Source organism: Rhododendron vialii, chromosome 2a (assembly GCF_030253575.1).
Source record: "Rhododendron vialii isolate Sample 1 chromosome 2a, ASM3025357v1".
In the NCBI taxonomy this organism is placed as follows: Eukaryota; Viridiplantae; Streptophyta; class Magnoliopsida; order Ericales; family Ericaceae; genus Rhododendron; species Rhododendron vialii.
Window position 1 is genome coordinate 46,814,331 of NC_080558.1, and position 19,207 is coordinate 46,833,537.

General features: G+C 39.3%; 2 protein-coding genes across 2 annotated transcripts; one reads left to right on the forward strand and one right to left on the reverse strand.

The window, feature by feature from the left end:
• Positions 1–332: 332 nt before the first annotated feature.
• On the forward strand, positions 333–5,559 carry LOC131312494 (metal-nicotianamine transporter YSL1). Its single transcript, XM_058340286.1, has 8 exons — positions 333–558; positions 703–1,096; positions 1,181–1,353; positions 1,961–2,055; positions 2,281–2,418; positions 3,046–3,235; positions 3,313–3,427; positions 3,741–5,559. The coding sequence occupies exons 2-8, from the start codon at positions 706–708 to the stop codon at positions 4,664–4,666; spliced, it is 2,028 nt and encodes a 675-aa protein (XP_058196269.1). The 5' UTR covers positions 333–558; positions 703–705; the 3' UTR covers positions 4,667–5,559.
• Positions 5,170–13,012, reverse strand: LOC131312503 (protein HLB1). The gene is made up of 14 exons (XM_058340298.1): positions 12,384–13,012; positions 11,501–11,629; positions 10,710–10,779; positions 10,184–10,297; positions 9,324–9,407; positions 8,844–8,894; positions 8,617–8,646; positions 8,401–8,463; positions 8,197–8,262; positions 7,951–8,079; positions 7,538–7,573; positions 6,702–6,821; positions 6,048–6,230; positions 5,170–5,558 (listed from the first exon to the last, which is right to left on the reverse strand). The coding sequence occupies exons 1-14, from the start codon at positions 12,836–12,838 to the stop codon at positions 5,448–5,450; spliced, it is 1,641 nt and encodes a 546-aa protein (XP_058196281.1). The 5' UTR covers positions 12,839–13,012; the 3' UTR covers positions 5,170–5,447.
• Positions 13,013–19,207: the final 6,195 nt, after the last annotated feature.

The following is a 19,207-nucleotide window of genomic DNA, read 5'->3' on the forward strand; positions in this document are numbered from 1 at the left end:
GTTTAGTTTTTTATGGATACGCGCATTGTTTTTTTTTATTTATAGGAAGAGTAAGAAATGCATTAATAATAAGAAGATAATGCAAAGAATGAAAAATATACGGCCAGAACAAAGATAGGTATGCGCATTATTGGGTCAACCATAAGATAGGTATGTCAAGCCACTTGGGATTGAGATTATTCATTGAAAGTGCTGCAATTCATTATTGCATATCATATAAGCCATATGCATAGTATGTGTACCTATAAGATAGCTGTTTAAAAAAAAATAAAAAATACTCCTATGTGCCTATATGCATGAGTATATATATTGGGTGTGTTATGCAGTGGTCTTTCAACCTAGTACTTGAAAACAATATCTTCTCTCTCTTACTCTTCAAGTGTCACACTTGAACTCAAAACTAATCCACTGCTGGTGAGGGAATAAGATGGAGTAGTACTGGTCACATGCGCTTCTGAGTTAGTCTTTCCTGAGGTCAAAGACCCACTTGCTGCAGCAAATCACTTTGCCTAATTTCACATAATACTAGTAGCAAGCAGGTCACAAGTTGAGCAAAAGGTCAGCACGTAGAATTATTCATCAAATTTTCTCTTTTGTTGGACAGTTTTTCTGTCAAATTCTGAGTTCTTCTTTTCGTTTAAAACTCGGTATCTAGCCCAATGTACCGACTAATCAGAAATTCTTGTTTTATCAAACGATTAGACCATGCAGACAACACCGGGAGGAGCCATGGACTTGGAAGTGGAGCCAAACGGCCATCGAAAGAGGGAGATAGAGGACACACAAGATCAGCCAAACGACGAATTCTCGGAGTATTCAAAGAGAATTCCACCATGGACAAGGCAGATTACAGTGAGGGGAGTCATCGCAAGCGCTGTGATCGGTTCCATGTACAGCATCATAGCAATGAAGCTGAATCTTACCACTGGGCTTAGTCCGAATCTGAACGTCTCCGCTGCTCTACTCGCCTTCATATTCGTACGCACTTGGACGAAATTGCTCGAGAAACTTGGCATCGCGACTGTTCCATTCACCAGGCAGGAGAATACCATGATCCAGACATGTTCTGTTGCCTGTTATGGCATAGCTGTTGGAGGTTTGAGCCTTTTTTTTCAAATTTTTTTTTTTCAGTTGGGTTTTCGTTTCTGTTTTGATTTGTATTAATGGTTTATGTTTCTAGGGGGATTTGGGTCTTATCTGCTGGGGTTAAACAAGAAGACTTATGAGCTGACAGGAGTGGGCAATATAGGAAATTCTGTAGAGAGTTACAAGGACCCTGCAATGGGTTGGATGGTCGGCTTCCTTTTCGTGGTTTGTTTCGTTGGTCTCTTCGCCTTGATTCCTCTCAGGAAGGTACGTATGAAGATGATGAACAATGCAATAGATAAATTGGAGGAGGTCCGTGGTATCAGGAAAAGTAACAGTATCGGTGATATGACCATATATCGGATCATACCGGTCAAAACGAAAATAAATAAATTGATATGATACATAACGGCCTTTATTCAAAACTCTGCTCTGGTCACAATATACGAGTTTGATCACTCAGTTGATTTCAATTTTCTATAATAGAGTTACAAATTCTCTGCATAAGAACTGCATCGCTTAATTGAAGCTCGTAGGGTCCACCTTAGCCTTACTTCAATGATCTGAACGCTAATGTTGTAGATTTTTGTCTACAGATTATTCATGTAAAAAACTCAAGTCCCAAATTGAATTAAGTGCATTTTAAAATTTCGAACGGCAAATTTGGTCCACATACTGGAATCTATCAATCAATTGTTCGGATCATTTTACGCTGTTAGACCCTAAAAGGCATGTGGGTATATTAGTTAGTTAATAATCCAGTCCAGTATGGGGGGAATAAGGCAAGCTTTTGTTTGGCCAGCCCCATAACGGTACATTTTTTCAAGTGCTTGTGTAGACTATTATCTCATGGGTTTGAAATTTTGGTCCACAGATCTTGATAATAGACTACAAATTGACTTTTCCAAGTGGCATGGCAACTGCTGTTCTCATCAATGGGTTTCATAACCAGGGGGAAAAGATGGCTGGGTACGTACCCTTCCTAACCTACCCTATCCAAAATTCTCTGTACCGTTATTCCTGCGCATTTTCGGCTAGTGAATCGCGTGAGAAGTTTAGAGATGAAAAGATTCTCACGTGATTCAGTAAATGAAAATACAATGGAACACCGGCACGAAAAATTTCGGGAGCAGAAAAGTTGAGCTCTATTTAAATTCCTGTTCACAGAATTTTATCTTTAATGACAATTTGCAGGAAACAGGTGCGTGGGTTCATCAAGTTTTTCTCGTTTTCTTTCTTGTGGGGCTTCTTCCAATGGTTTTACACTGGATCAGAGGAGGGCTGTGGGTTTGCTCAATTCCCTACTTTTGGGTTGAAAGCATGGAAGAATACGTATGTATTAATCTTTTTTTGTTTTTTTTTGCTAGTCAGGGAGGAAATATTCCCCGGCAGGGTCAGCTATAGGGGAAGCCACCAGCCCTGGAATGTTTGGATTTGAGTCATAGATGACCCGGCCGTGGAGGAAATATTCTCTAATCGGGTCAACTATGGCTCAAATCATTTTTATGTTAACCTCTCTGGTTTTTGTATCAGAAAGTCTGAGCTTCCCGCCGGAAACTCCCGACCGAAATCCCGACGCTGCACAGGGCCCATTCCGGCCACCGGACGGCTGATCGGAGCCGACCAAAAATTCTAAAAAAAAAAACCGAGTGGGTTTACGTGTGAATCAACGGCATCCGATACACAATACAAAAAAATGGAGTGTTTGGATCGGCCACTTACACATATCGGATGCCGTTGATTCACGCTAGGATCCATTCGGTTTTTTTTTTTAGAATTTTTGGTCGGCTCCGATCAGCCGTCCGGCGGCTAGAGTGGGCCCGGCGTGGCGTCGGAATTTCGGTCGGGAGTTCCCGGTCGGGAACTGTAGCCTTACTCTTTTTGTTTTTGGTTTCTTTGAACTGAGACTTGTGATTTTATCATTAATTAATGGAAATGAATTGCTTGTGATTTGGGTAGATTCTACTTCGATTATAGCATGACTTATGTGGGAACTGGAATGATATGTCCCTACATTGTCAACATATCAACACTTCTTGGAGCTATACTTTCATGGGGTGTCATGTGGCCACTTCTGGGTAACCTCCAAGGAAAATGGTTCCCTGCCAATTTACCTGAATACAGCATGAAGAGCTTGAATGGCTACAAGGTCTCTCTCTCTCTCTCTCTCTCTCTCTCCTTGTTCCTATGCATCTCTAGGGTGATCTAATAATGATTTCTTGGCAGGTCTTCCTCGCCATTGCTCTCCTCTTAGGTGATGGGCTTTACAACTTCGTCAAGATCCTTTGTATCACATTCTCAAGTATCCAAGGCAGATTTAAACAAAGGAACCTCAACTTAGGTAAAAATTAAAAACCAAAGGCCCTCAGAAATTTCCGACTTCATTAAACTTTTAACCTTTTGAGTTGCTCTTGTAGAGACAAATCAGAAAAATAAAAAAATTTGATGCAAAACCAAAAAAAAAGTGAAGTCAAAAGATACAAAATACGCTTAATTGCAGAGTTTTGATGGGATCTAATGCATTAGTGCTGGTATGACCGGAAAAGCTTAATTTCTACTGAAGGTTTAGAAGTGTGACTCATATAAACCAATGTAAAATGCAACTTTCATAATCTCTGAAGTTCTGACCAATATGACTGGCTTCTTGGCTGCAGCTGTGGGTAACCAAAACAAAGCCCTAGACGATCTAAAGAAAAACGAATTCTTCATAAGAGAAGGCATCCCCATGTGGGTAGGAGCCAGTGGATACATTTTCTTTTCTATGATCTCAGTAATCGCGATTCCCTTCATATTTCCTGAGGTCAAATGGTACTATGTGATCGTTGCCTATGTTTTCGCTCCCTCTTTAGCCTTTTGCAACGCTTACGGAGCCGGTCTTACCGACATAAACATGGCCTACAATTATGGCAAGGTGGGCCTTTTTGCGCTGGCGGCTCTAGCTGGGAGAGAACACGGTGTGGTGGCAGGGCTCGCCGGATGTGGCCTCCTAAAATCGGTTATCAACGTTGCTTGCCTTCTGATGCAAGATATGAAGACTGGACACCTGACTATGACGTCCCCCAGAGCAATGCTTCTGAGCCAGTCAATTGGCACGGCCATAGGGTGCGTCGTGGCTCCTCTCAGCTTCTTTCTCTTCTACAAGGCCTTCGACATTGGAAACCCGGACGGAGAGTACAAGGCTCCTTACGCAGTGATCTATCGAAATCTGGCCATTCTTGGGGTTCAAGGCTTCTCTGTGTTGCCTCGCCATTGTTTGCAACTCTGCTGTGGGTTCTTCTCCTTCGCAGTTGGCATAAACCTGGTGAAGGACCTTTCTCCTCCCAAGGTTGGGAAGTGGCTGCCTCTACCAATGGCTATGGCAGTACCGTTTCTGGTTGGGGCTTACTTCGCAATCGATTTGTGCGTGGGGAGTCTGGTTGTGTTTGTGTGGCACAAACTTAATCCTACGAAAGCAGAAGCTATGGTTCCAGTGGTTGCCTCTGGTTTGATATGCGGGGAAGGTCTGTGGACACTACCTGCATCGGTTCTTGCTCTGGCGAAAATAAAACCTCCAATGTGCATGAAATTCTTGTCCTCTTAAGCCTACGTCCATGATGTCGTCAAAATCAGAAGACGCCTGCAACTACAGTTGCTGGCTGGTTTTGATTACTTACAATCACCGATAAATTGCAATATCCATTTTTGTTCGATATCTGCCTTTACCATGAATCTTGAGGTCATCAATAAGAAATTTACGGATACATTGCGTTGTTTCTACCAGAGTTTTTCGAACCTCATGTTTTATTAGTGTAATCAATAGCCACAAAAGAATGACAATATGGAAAGAGGTTGGCTTGATTCTTAGGCTGAGCATTAATCTTGTGCATAATTTCTAGATCAGACTCTCCATGCACTCAGGCCACTAGTATGTACTCCAAGCAAATGTTTGGTTGTCCCTTCAAATGTTCAGTGAATATTGTGACAACAGTGAAACATGAACTGAACGAAGAAGAGATCCCGTTTTTAAGTTATAACTTGTTCTCCTTTTTGTTGGGAAAATCTGGCGTGCGTATCCATGTCAAATTATCATTCAGGATGCAGTCATTTAAGTCTGAAACAAACATGAGAATGTTTCATCTAATTCTCAGCAACATACAATACAATGTACACCAACAAATGGAAAGTTCTTCAGGTTGTTGTAAGAGTGCAGATCATATCAGATCAACAAACAGCGTAATCAGTCTGGAAAACCGAACCCCTTGACTACCGCCGAATCATCCCAAAGATTAAATGTGATATTAATTCAAGTATCTATAAAACAAGGAATGTTCATTCTACAAAAACATTGCCATAGGCAATATAATACACTCATACAAAAAGAACTATCCGGCTATTATACCTGCCAGAACATCACTCTTCCCTCGTGCAAAAATTGTGTAGACTAGTCGGATTGCATCGAGCCATCCATCCATAGAATCCCACGAATCAGCAACCTGAGGTATCAATGACCATAAAGTCCCAGTTTCAACAAGGGGAGGAGGAAAAAAAATAAAATGAAAAATCTCAGTCTTCGGCCATAAAATTAATGCAGTTATCATGATTTACCAACAAACATAAAAAATAAAAAATAAAAAAATGCAAACAACTCTTGATAAACTATACATCTTGCAGTGGGACAAAGGAATCTTTAAAACTTTACAAGCCATGTTCCCGAAGTAAGGAAATATTAGGAGTCTTTTGATATGAATATTAATAAGAAAGGCAAGAAGCACATTATGATGTAACCGTGAAATATATGGGTCGCCCAGGAGATTTATAGGTTCAACTTCACTACTCACTAGAACATTTTTCTGTACATCGGGTTCTTTGCTGTAGAACTCAAATGACCAAAATCCCACATGACCTTTTAAAAAATGTACTACTAAAACTATCTTTGCAGAGGCAAGACAAACCAGAGTGAGAAGGGGAAAGAGGATGCTTACCAAGAAAACTGGTCCATGAGTTGTATCAATACAGAGGCCTGCACCTGGTGGTAATGTCAGATCAGCACATGCTGAGACAGAGACGATATCCGGAATATCAACTTTAACAACTGGTTTATTAGCAGTAATAGACTCTCTTCCGTACAGGTTATGCGTCATCTCTTTTTGCTCAACTTTGTGAACCTGCATTACAAGATCTGAGTGTTCAGCAGCAAAGTTCAGCGGTAGACCATTGGATACTACAAACTAATAGTTGTTCCTGCGGAATATTTTGATTATTATGGTTGAGAAGCATATGGGGATTGCGTCTCGGAAATATTCACCAAATAAACCAGTTGGGTGTCCCTTGTACGCTTTGTGATGGTGGATTTGCCCTTGTTAAATTACATGCTTTTTTTCTGTCAAACATTATCTTTAACGAACAAAAGAAAAAAAGAAACTAGTTCAATTCTGGAGCTGCAACACTTCCATTGCAAAGTTTCACAGACACTATTTGTACATTAAAGAAGAATCAACTACCGCATGGAAACCAAGAAGTCATTGCAGAAAGGATTCAACATTTTCAGCACGGAAGAAAACAAAATAAAAGCTACTTTTTGACAATTCCTATTGACTAGTATCTTTTCTACTCTACTCAGTGATACGAAGTTCTACCTGGTAAAGCCCTTCTTGATTCAGGACGAATTCCGTACGTTTCCAATCACTGTGAGGCGCAACTGGACTTCCTGCAGGTGGTGCAGTCAGATATCCGACCTTTAGATAGGGCAGTGGCAGCTGTCATGAAACAATGCCGGTTAGAACTTTATGAAGAAAACTTATCCTATCTAGCAGCATGAATATTCACATTTGCAAACACAAACCTTTGCACCACCTTATATATTCTAATTCTGGGTAAAAAAAAAAACTAGCAAAAGAAAGAACAAGAGCGCAGCTGTCATGAAACAATGCCGGTTATCTAGCAGCATGAATATTCACATTTGCAAACACGAACCTTTGCACCACCTAATATATTCTAATTCTGGGGTAAACACAATAACTAGCAAAAGAAAGAACAAGAGAGCAAGCTCCTATACAGAAAGTGATTTAAAAAAAAGCTCCTATGTGGAAATGGCACATTTTGGCATGACGAACGTATTGAGAGTTGTCAGGAAGATTGAGGGACTGAAGCATGATTGAATAGATGCTTCACGTGCAATTCAAGGGGACAAGGTCCGACTCCAACTCATTGTACAAACATATTTATTTCTCAACTACAAAGACTTTCTGGTGGATAAAGGGCCAGAACTTTGGGAAGTAACTTCAGGTAGGATTTGAGCAATGGCACTATTCAATCTTTTTACTCTAAATAAGTAATATCCTACAAGAAAATAATCAAGATGAGCTCCACCATCCAAGGTATTTAAAAAATCTCAGTCAACAGTAAGGCATATGAACTGGTAAATAAGAAAACATTATCTGAATATATATTTGTCGAGCGCAATAATTCTTACCATGGAGCGCACAAGCTTCAGGGCACTAGTGTAAACCTGTAAATAAAACAACAAGACCAGAGAAAAGCATTATCGCTTGGCAGAAATAAAGAATTGACTTATTCTTGAGTGCATAGGAAGTTAGAAACAACTAAAAAGAAGCAGCTTTTCTCATTTTCCCTTCTGTCTTCTAAATCACTGAAGTATCCAAATTTCTTGTTTATTTTTTTCTTTTTTTGGGTGACCACGCACACTTGGTATGGATGGAGTAAACCAGGTATATCCACATAATGATGACATTTTATATACGCCACATTGCTGGAAGAAAATCAATATTCTTAACTGAGAATCAAAGAGGTGTTTGTGAGGCAGATAAAAACAAATCCATGGACAAAGTCATAAAGCAATTGATTGAAACAAGACGGGGCACTTACAGAGTAAGTTGGTTTCAATGCATGTGCGGCAGCAATATAGATTGCAGATTGGCTGTATAACTCATCAGGGGAAACCTCTTTTGCACTGATTGATCCCCCAATTCTCGAAGTGTCCTCTGCTAGTCCATACTACAAACATGGGAAATAAAACAGGATCAAGCTCTATTTCACATTTCCTAATGAAATGATGATCCAATGCACCATGTTACTGAAGTAAATATTATCTAAGTCAGAAGGGAAAGCTACCAGAACAGTCCCCAGGTTGTAAATTGCTCTATGGAAATCAAATTGTAACTGTATTGCCGCACGAAACTGCATCATGACAGAGTGAAAGGTATCAAAAGTGTAGAATATAAAACTAGTTCGCAAAATTTGGGCATAATATGAATCCATCACCACTTTATTTACATCCAAACAACCTTTACAATCCCAACCAAGTAACTTTTGTACCTTGCTAATTGCGGTTTTCACAATTGTTTGCTTTTCTCGCGCAGGAACAATCGCACTTAGTTCCTGAAACGCACATTTATAGCATAAATCTAAATAAAAGCTCCATCACAAACACATCCGTTGGAAAACAAACTTTCCTTACTTCTATGAAAATAGAAAATAAGCCTGAGTGATGAACTAATTTGATTTGCAGGCAAGTTTGGTTAACAAAAGTACCTGCAGAGCCAGTCCCCAATTATTGAGCGCCTGGAAAACATTTACCATGTAGTTATTACCAAAAGGTAAAACATAACATCTCAAGAAAATCATCCAGAACTTCAGAAGAAAAATGAAATGAGAACAAATCACTAGAAAAAGAAGAATAAGAAAGGGAATTGTGATAAGATATTACGCCCAGATTTCAAATGTAACAAGATAGACTCCAGAGTTTATTAAAGACCTACCTGGGGACTGTTCCAGTTAAGTTGGACTGCTTTTCCATAGTTTCTTGTCGCCTGCAAAGGGTAAGAATAATAAACACAGTAATCCATCTGACACCATGAATGATTGATGATAGAATAGGTACTAGTTCTAATTTGAGTGAATACCATCCATCACATTCCCTATACATTTCTCCTTTTTACTTTTTGACTTTCCAAATGTTTCCAACCACGTCTAATGTTCCCACACAACTTGCAGTGCTTTCTTGCATTATCAGACAGTTTCAAACTCTCTCAGTTTTTGGTCTTTGAGAAACTCGACTCTAAAAAAACTGCTGAAATAATATTTCTTAAGATATATAGAGCAACAATCAATGAACAGTCATACTCATGGAAAAAAAAGGGGCAAGAGAGAGAACAGTATTCTGGAGAACAACAGTTGTAATAACATAAAAATGTAAAAGCAAATAGTATGCAGGCATCAATGAAAGTGAAAGGTGAAACCTGCTTCCATAATTCTTCAGCCTCTTTCGTACGGCCTCGCATTTTTGCACGATCAGAAATTGCTATGGCCCAATTATAATAAGCCTGGTATTTATGACAACAAAAAGAAAATATGTAACATGGCATAAATAAATTTCCAAAAACACTTGAAGAAGATTTATGAACTCCCGAACATGATGTCAAGTTAGCTTGCCAGGAAGTCTGTTCTAAATTAGATATCCAGAGACCTCCTAGCAAGACTGATCATCCAAATGAATGTTTCTCCATCCTATCAGCAAAATTCCTGTCTTCAGCCACATATACCTTTTCTCTTTCTGTTTGACCATCTTTCATTTTTGGGTTAACTTATAGACATGTAAATTCTCCACATACAAAAGTTAAAATCGACTCATGATAATTCTTCATATAGACAATCAAATGCCAATTCTATGACTTTCCCAATTATCCTTTAGGAACAGTAGTAGCCCCAACAAGTAACACGGATTTCAAAATTTTTTAAAATTTTTTAAGGGTGTTCTTGAAAATATTCCCTTACTAATTGAATTGGAATGCACTAAATTCTTGTCTCACTGAAAAATTGGACTTTCTAGGATGCACAAGCAAGTTTGGACAAAAGGAGCACAAACGTACATAAATTCAACTGAAGATGCGGCTAAAAGGTTGGACTGTTCTCTACTATGCCAGAGCCACATCTCACAATGCACAAAGTTCTTTTTATCTATACACAACTATAAAAAATAAAAACCCTAAGAAATCTTTCCAGCAGTTTATACTCTACGTTAGCATGGTTCTTTGTACAACTTACTAAGGTTCATCATATATTCCACAGAATCTTCACAATATGAGATCTGAGTACATACATCATGAAGTGTAGGGCAAAGACAGGTCGCCTCATCATACTTTCTGCATGCTTCTTCAAGCAAGGCATCTTTTGTAGGTGAACTAGATTCAGGACTAACATTATCAGCACTTTCCTGCATACAAAGTTGAAAATATACATACAGAGCAACTGCACCACAGAATTGATTAAAAAAAAAGGCCCAAGAACTAGCATTATTAGCAAGAAACAAAAAGAAACTATGGCATCCTGATGCAAACAAATAAAGAAACTTTACCCAATGTCAATACACAAATAGTCCAAACAGGACGGATGTAAATGGGTGCTTGGAAACCAATTGAAAACATGTACGTATACATTATACATGCAACATCTCAGGATGGTTGAGTGATGAGATGCAAAAGATTTTATAAACCAAAGAAACTCTCGAGAGTAAATTAAATCTCTAACAAGCAACATTCTATAAATGATTTATCGCAATGCATAGCCAAGCACTCTAAAGTACCACAAATAGTCTGAAGACAATACTCAAGTTCATGACACCAGACCTGAAGCACCAGTGCCCAATTGTACAGTGCATCATAATCTTCTGGGTTTGTCTCTACTGCACTAGCATATCTGCACAATAAAAAGCAAGAGGTGTAAATAGAATATGTATCTTTAACTATCCGCATCACAGTTCAAAAGACATTACAAAATGAACTTGAAAAGATATGCAGTTTTACAAAACTAATAGTAATACAAGCTGGAGTAAACCTAACAGAAGTACTTTGTTCAGAGTTCAAGCAGGGAGGCAAAAGAAGGTAGTCACTTGCAGAGTACAGTCAAAGCGCAGATCAGGAATCAAGACTGAACTATATTCAATGCCAGATCCAGTCAATTAATCTATATAGCTCAAGAATTTTAATCAATTCAAGTGTCTAAGAAACACAAAAAGCAAGGTCAATGGTAAATATGCTTGGGAACCAGTACGTAAGTCTAGCCATTGCAAACTTGAAAGCATAACCAGCTACATTAAACTGGAAGGTACTACCTTTAAATAAGCATCCACTAGCTATAAGAAGAGTTCCACTATCTTTGGGTGGATTTTGATGGCTATCAACCACTTGTTACAGCTCAAAGTAATCCACAAAAATATTCCTTCACTGTGAAAAAATGCTCAGTAGTCTTTGTTACCACCATACTCAATTATTTAGCTAGTCTACCATGCCATAAATCATTAGACCTAGTTAAGTTATTAGAAGTTATTACTGCATGACATTCTGCATGAAGAGTACATCTGATTACATATCCTGAAAAGAGTGCAATCAGATAACACAAACACAGAATCAATGACTACCTCCTGGCGGCAAATGTAAGAGCCCGTTGGCGAGTCCGACCCTCCTCATCAACACCTGTGACGCTATTGATTAAGTCCATGGCAGCATTGTTCTGGTCTATATATTGCTGATGTTGTGTGCTTTCTTGACTGGAACATGTCAATTACATGTACGAATGAGAGACGATGGTTATGGTTTTTTGTACATCAAAAAACAACAGAAAAGCACCTATTCCAAGTTATTTGAATTATCAGTCGGAAAGATGGAGGAATACTTTCCCATTGTATTACACATGCACACGCTAGTATTTGAGAGTATTACCTAAAAGAGATAGAGAAAATACATATAAAGCATCCAATCAAAAGGATGAAGAAAATTGACAGAAAATTGCGAACACTAGTAGTGGAGGCGTGGAGCTTTAAGGATGGACCAGAAAATACTGTTACTTGACCAACCATCAGGAGAAGCAAATACGAAGGATTGCTGCCTAGATACTAAAGGGAGCTTACGGTGAAAAGGAACCCTATTAGCATATAGAGTAATTCAGATAACCTAAAGGGAGAAATGACCGTGAAGAAAGCCAATAAATGAACCGCTACAGTCAAATAATAAAAATGCTAATCAAGGTTGGATACTAGAACATTGAAACAGTTCTCATAGATTAAACGAGTCTATAGCACTAAATATTGAAAAGGATTGGATAAATATGCTGGGAACTTTCTTCTGTAAAACACAATGATCCACGATCGAAAAAAAAGAAGCAGAAAAATGGCATCGAGAATTATATTGACACAACAAGTACAGTAGAAGACACCACAACTACCCATTGAATTCAACACTTCCAAATTTTCTACTCTAAATTTTCTACTCTAAATTTAAAATTAAAATCATTCGAAGACTAACCCATAGGAAGAGCTCGTCTCTTGCTTTTCCCCTTCGGACTCCTCATTCGCTTCGCCGTTCTTCAATCCATCCAGCAACTCCCTCATCGTAAAAGTCCTACTCCCCTCGTCTTTCCGTAGCCCCGGTCCCTTACTACTTTCCTCCTCCTCAACCGACGCCGTAATCTCCGTCCCATTGGATCCGACCAAATGCTTGTTCGATTCGATCAATTGCTCGTTCGATTCAGTTGGTTGGTCGAGATTGGAATCTGCGGCGGTCGTCGGAACGGCGTTGTCGGATTGGATCGGCCGGTCAGCTGGTTCGTCAAAGTTGGGATCGATATCAGTCGATGGTGCGTCGTTTGATTCGGTTGGGGGTTCTGTAGAGGTGTCCGGTGCGAGATCTGTGTCGGCCGTTACTGGTTGTGGTTCGGTTGAGCCGTTTTGGGGTTCGGTGTCTGCATCGGTTGCAGACATTTGGCTGATCCTGGAAGTTGTGGCAGAGAGAGAGAGATCTGCAACAGAGAAAGGAGAGAAAAAATGTTTGTGACTTCAAGCGGGTGGGAAATTGGAAAATGTAGAAGAAGGGGAAGTCCAGTTTCAACTATTGCAGCTTAATAACCCCGAGATAGATTTAGATTTGATAGGAGTACTTTTAAAAGTAACAGACAAATGAACTTAACTTAAAACTTAAGATCCAAGACAAAAAAAAAAAAAACACTTAAAGTTAAGAATTTTATTTTTATTTAAATTTTTTCTGCATTTGTTAGTTTTGAGCTTTTATTTTTGCTAAAAAATAATTATTTTTCAAAATATTTGGGCTCGACTCCCACCTCGTCAAACAACTAAGTGCGAAAAAAACTCAAATAGCAACAAAATTTTCAAATTTAAGTTAAATACGCAAGAGTCCAGCGGCTCCCACCTCGTTGGGCTCGACTCGAAAGAGAGTGTTCTTAACTTCAGGAAATTGACGGAAAGGAACGCAAAATAATGGAATAAAAATTAGAGGGAAGTTATAAATATAACTATGAATTTACTGTTTCCAAGCTCCACCTCCCACCTCCATTTTCGTTCTCCGATTAATTTCCCCCATCATTTCGTTCTCCGATTAAGAGGTACAAACATAGATCGATTGCAGAGAAACGATTGCAAAAACCTGAAATCCATTTTCGTTTTTGTTGCTGAAACAATTGCAGAGAAACAAAGTTTGGAAGGCCTGTCCAATATTAATCGGAGGCTTGTCTGGATAACTTCCGATTAATTTCTCAGTTTTTTACTCCAACCGCGAAACGACGTTTCCTGGTATTTTTCCCTTTTTTTGAAGGTGTTCTCTGATTAACTTCCGATTAATTTCTCCCATCATTTCGGATTCAGAAACCTAAAACCCGTAAGCTTTTTTCGGGTTTAAAACTCGAACATGACATATATTTTTGGATTTTCAAGTATGAATTATCCATCGCGCATGCACGAAATGCATTTTTATAAATAAAAAAAAAAAACACACACACACACATGCCACGTCTTGAAGATGATTATAAAGGATTCGGGTCTTAAAACTTCAAAGTATCATATATTTTTGGATTTTAAAGTATGAATTTGTTTTTGAAACTATTCAGGTATCAAAACCCGAATATGTCTAAGATTTTCAGGACTTAGAATCCAAATTTTGTAAACATTTTCGAGTTTTAAAATCCGAAATTTTCTAAATTTTTTGGAAATATGTATCTATCGGGAATTTTTTTTAAGGAGGTGGTGTTGGTGATGGTGGGACAGTATTGGTGGTGTTGGTGCGGTGGTTATAGAGGTGGTGGTGGTGGTGGTGTTGGGCCGTTGGTGTTGGTGGTGTGGTTGTACCGGTGGTAGTGAATGAAGAAGAAGGGGGAAGAAGAAAGTTAGGAAAAAATATTAAGTTTTAGTGTTCTGCGGTGGTGATGGACTGACGGTGGTGTTGGGTGGTGGTGGTGTTGTGTGGTGGTGGTGATGTGTTAACAGAAGAGGAAAGAATGCGGGGAGAGAGAAGGCGGAAGGGGAGGAGAAGGAGGAAAATGACTAATGGAGTGTGAAGTGTATTTTGGAGAGTTCATGGAAAATTTGTTAGGTTGCATATAGCAAATTGTTGTATATAGAATCTCCCAAATACAAATACAAATACTATGTGCGCCATCTTCTTCCCCGGATAACCAAATACCAGAATCAATGGAGAAATTTTGCTGGAAGAAACAGTTGTGGGCAAATCCTCAAACAAAAATACTACAAACACAACAACTCCCACACAACAACTCACAACCACTGACGTTATGCTGACGTCAGCTCAAAACGACGTTGTTTTGATAATTTAAAAAAAAAAAAAAAGAAAGTCGCGGAACAGTGCTTTCCCTTTCCCTTCCCCTTTCTCCCTTCTCACGATCAAAATACAGACCAGAGAAAAGAAGAATACAGACCAGAGAAGAAGACGGGCTCCGACCACCACCACCACCAGCGACCATCACCCAACCCCAGCGCTCCCCCATAGCCGGCAACCGCCACCACCACCGGCTTCTGGGCACCCGACGCTGTTACCTCCACCACGAGGTCTCTCTCTCTCTCCCTCCCTTTCTCTCTGTCCTTGTTTCAGATAGGATATGACAATACCTTCATCCATTTCCTTTCCAGGTTTTCAAAGCCCTAATTTTAGAAAAGCCCTAATTTTTGAGCAACCCTAATATCAAAGCAAAGGATTTTTTTGAAAAATTAGGGCAAATTGATTTGTATTAAAATCAAAGAAGTCTCAGGAAGAAACACAAAATGGGGAAGATTAGTAGGAAAAAATGAGTGATTTATAACTTCGAGATTTTTACCTCTTCAAGTTTCATTCGATTCGATTTTGTTGGAGAAAGTGTAACAACGGTCGAGAGAGAGAGAACACCTTCGTGGTGGAGGTAATAGTGCCGGGGTACCCAGAGGCCGGTGGTGCTGTTGGTCGCCGGCGATGGGGTTCGGGTTGTGTTGGTCACTGCTGTTGGTGGTGGGAGCCTCTCTTTCACACCTCTTATCTGTATTTTGATCGTGAAAAGGGGAAGAGCGACTGATCTGTTCCGCGACTTTCTTTCTTTTTTTTTTTTAAATTATCAAAACGACGTCGTTTTGAGCTGACGTCAGCATGACGTCAGCGATTGTTTGAGTTGTTGTGTGGGAGTTGTTGTGTTTGTAGCATTTTCCATCTTCAAAACCCAAATCTCAACTTCTTCTTCCATACTTGCCCTTCAGTTCTCCTTCTTTATTCTTCTTCTTTATTGCACTTAACATTGTATCTCATCAATTAAACTCCTCAATTATGTTCTCTCCTCCTTTGTGTAATGGGCCGAACTCTACGACTCGGACCACCGTGGCAGCAAAAAAAAATTATTTTAAAGAATTTTTCAAATTACCTCAAAAACACCTCAACCATGGTGGCCTCCACCGTAGCAACACAAAAAAAAAAAAAAAAATTGAACGAGAATTTCTCCATTAAAAAAGAAAGCCAAGCCCAAAAGTTATTGAGAATTCTCTCAATTCTAAAAATTTTCGCACCATAATCTCTCAATGATTGATGATTCTTTTAGATAGATGTGGAGGTTTTAATGCAGAAATCCTATGTGAACCGACCAAAAGTGTAGGGAAATCGTACCGACCGCCGCGCGCGGCCGTCTCTGGCCACCAGACGGCCGATCCGAGCCGTCCAAAAAATTTTTAAAAAAAAACCGAGGGGCCTCTCGCGGGAATCAACGGCATCCGAGGTGTGTAAGGTGCTTGATCCGAGCACCCTTTTTTCGTGTATATATGTATATTCCTATACATGAAAAAAGGGTGCTCGGATCAAGCACCTTACACACCTCGGATGCCGTTGATTCCCGCGCAAGGCCCCTCGGTTTTTTTTTTTAAATTTTTTGGACGGCTCGGATGGGCCGTCCGGTGGCTAGAGACGGCCATCCAGTGGCCGTCGGTACGGTTTCCCTCCGGAAACCGTCGGTGCAGCTAGCAGTATAGTGATGAATCTTAATCTTGTGAATGCAATATTTTTTTATATTCATGAGCAAAGAATGTTCTCAATGTGTTGTGGTGACAGTGGAGGTCGTAGTTGTAATGTGTTTGAGGTAGATTAAAATATATAGAATATCTTCAATCATTTTTGGTGTTCTTGTTTAGAAACATTCTCAAGTTTTATTGTGTTCTCGGTTTTACCTACACTTTGGTGGAGTGTGGATGCACTATGAACTCTCCACAACACTTAACACTTGAGTAACAAAGAAATATATAAGAACTACGTGTTTGAGTACCAAATGAAACTTAGAACGTGTTTTAGCCTAGCGGCTCCAACAATTATTGTGCTAGCCTTTTTTCTACCCCTTTTTCATAAACAAAACTTAAAATGTCTTTGTGGTTGGATTTCACCTTCTTTAAGTACCTTAAAAACTATATGTATTGATATATAATGGCCTAATGGGTCTCAATACGATTTAAAATTAGTGACATGCGAGCATTTTATAGAAATGAATTATTTTTTGAACCACTTAGGATAAAATATTCATGTCTTTTAATTTACAAAAAATTTTGGATCCAAAATACTTGGGTTAGAAAGTAAGTTGAACAAGCTTTCTAACGGTTCAAACCATGCGCAAAATGGAGTTCGAGAGTGTCCGGGGTAAGCCTGCAAAATTTGATCTATTTTGGAAATTCATTGCGTCTCAGGCGCATCCTCAAAGCTGCACAACAAGTCAAACTTTGCGAGTTTGCACCGGACACTCCTGAACTCCATTTTGCGCGTGGTTTGAACCATGAGAATAAATTCTTTACACTGTCAGTGTAAACATTTGTTTCCTCCAAATTAATTGCATTACGCCACATGCAAAACAGTGGTCACAATCAATAAAACATGGCGTCGTGGTGCAATATAATTGATTTGGAGAAAATAAATGTTTACACCAGCGGTGTAAAGAATTTAATCTCTTGAACCATTAGAAAGCTTGTTCAACGCACTTTCCAACCCAAGTAGTTTGGATCATAAACTAAACAACACAACTCACTTTCTCTCAATCTAAACCAGAAATGAAAAATCGAAAAGAAAGAGAAGAATTTAACTCTCTACTACTCAAACAGGAAACATGACACTATTTAGTCCTAAGCATATAGCAGAAAAACCAACCAGTTCGCCGATGAACTTATTTCATCTAGACATGGCTGCACAGAACCCAAAGAAACACCAAACACTATTTCTCCCCAAGAACAACGAACAAAAAACAAAAGAATCAAACTCTACATTAGTGTCAAGAGAAAATGACCACTATTATGTCACCACATGTGAAAAAACCCTAGTTCGACTAGGTTTATAGATTTGCTATTTTTTTTCAAACTTTTCCAATAATCAACCCATAGTCGATATATAAACCAATTGCACGAACGAAAATCAATAAATAGAATAACACCAGATATTCGTGAAAAATCCTAAATGGGAAAAAACCACGGGAAGAAATCAAAACACTATCCTCAATGTGTAAGCAAAACAAACTTACATACGATTATGAATCCTCACCAATCGCCCTAAGTTCTACTTGCCGAATTCTCGTTCATCACACCTAGTGCTTTAACCGCCGTGCTTTGAATTTACAAGCCTTCCGTTTGCCTCTCGAAATCCACCGGAGGATTTCAACTTGCCTAGGAATCCTCCTTAGGGCTTTTCTCAAACTTGTAGTTGTAGATGATAAAACTCTTGGAGATGGATTGAATGCTCAATGATCCATAAATCGCATGTGTACTCCAAAATACAAAGCAAAGAGCCCCTTTGATGTTTCTCTCTCCTTACAAAACGTGTTTTGGGCTGCTCTTAATATGCTTAGTGTGCTCCAAACCCTAACAGACGTAATTTATAGCTGCTGAAAATTGGGTCTGTTGCTGGACGTTTTGCTCGAGCAAAATCTCTAGCAAAACCAATCAGAATACTTCCCTGACGTAGATACTTGAACCTGTAGCTTCTTAACTTCTTCTTTCAAGCATAGAATCACCATTGACTAAACACTATTGCACTCAAACTCAATACATATTAAAATCGATTCCTTTCCACAACCTAAACAGACACTTTATTAAAACATAAAAGAAAGAATAACTTGATAAAATGGGATACACAAACATGTACGTTTTGTCAAAAGAATTGCCAACACAAAGGAGCTCGGCTTTTTGGAGCTTACAACATAGGCCCTAGTGTCTGATTTTCCTCTTCCGCAACCGAAACAATGTCTTCCAAACTCAATGACACTCCACAAGAGAAACTGAGACTCGGCTTCAATCTCAGCATGACAAACATCTCTGCCTTATTGTTCAAAATCGGCGAAACCTTCCTCACAGAAGGCCTCGCCAAGCTATCAAGATTCGCGCACCTCAAACCCAGAAGCAAAAGCTTCTACATTTACCCCTCCTCAAACTCCCCCTTTAGCCTCTCATCTGCCGCCTCAATCACCTTCCCTTCTTAATACAACCACCACACCCAATCAACAAAATTCACCATCTTTTGGCAACGATTTTCTATATCGATTAGCCTTTTCTGCATGCCACTTCAAGAATCACAACTCCATAGCTGATAACATCGGTTCCCTAAGTTGTTTTCCTATATTGAAGATACGCTGGACTGCTGGAGCCAGATACCCCATGGTTTCGGCTGTTACAGTTGACACAAGGCTCTCTTGTCATGATCCATCAACCTAGCTAATCCAAATTCACCAAGCCTCAGGTTGAAACTCGCATCTACTATTATGCTGCTAGTCTAGCTTTATGCCTCTGTGAATCACCAGTGGCTCACATTCTTTATGCTGGCCAACCCAACTGCAATATTGTACC

Bases quoted from the DNA above. Each gene is read 5' to 3' on its own strand.
- LOC131312494 (XM_058340286.1), top strand. From the start codon at position 706: ATGCAGACAACACCGGGAGGAGCCATGGACTTGGAAGTGGAGCCAAAC. The intron at 1,354-1,960 runs GTACGTATGAAG...TTTGGTCCACAG, and splicing joins CCTTGATTCCTCTCAGGAAG to ATCTTGATAATAGACTACAA. The intron at 2,056-2,280 runs GTACGTACCCTT...GACAATTTGCAG, and splicing joins CAGGGGGAAAAGATGGCTGG to GAAACAGGTGCGTGGGTTCA.
- LOC131312503 (XM_058340298.1), bottom strand. From the start codon at position 12,838: ATGTCTGCAACCGATGCAGACACCGAACCCCAAAACGGCTCAACCGAA. The intron at 8,647-8,843 runs GTAGGTCTTTAA...AATGTTTTCCAG, and splicing joins TTAACTGGAACAGTCCCCAG to GCGCTCAATAATTGGGGACT. The intron at 5,559-6,047 runs GTAAGCATCCTC...TTGATACCTCAG, and splicing joins CTCATGGACCAGTTTTCTTG to GTTGCTGATTCGTGGGATTC.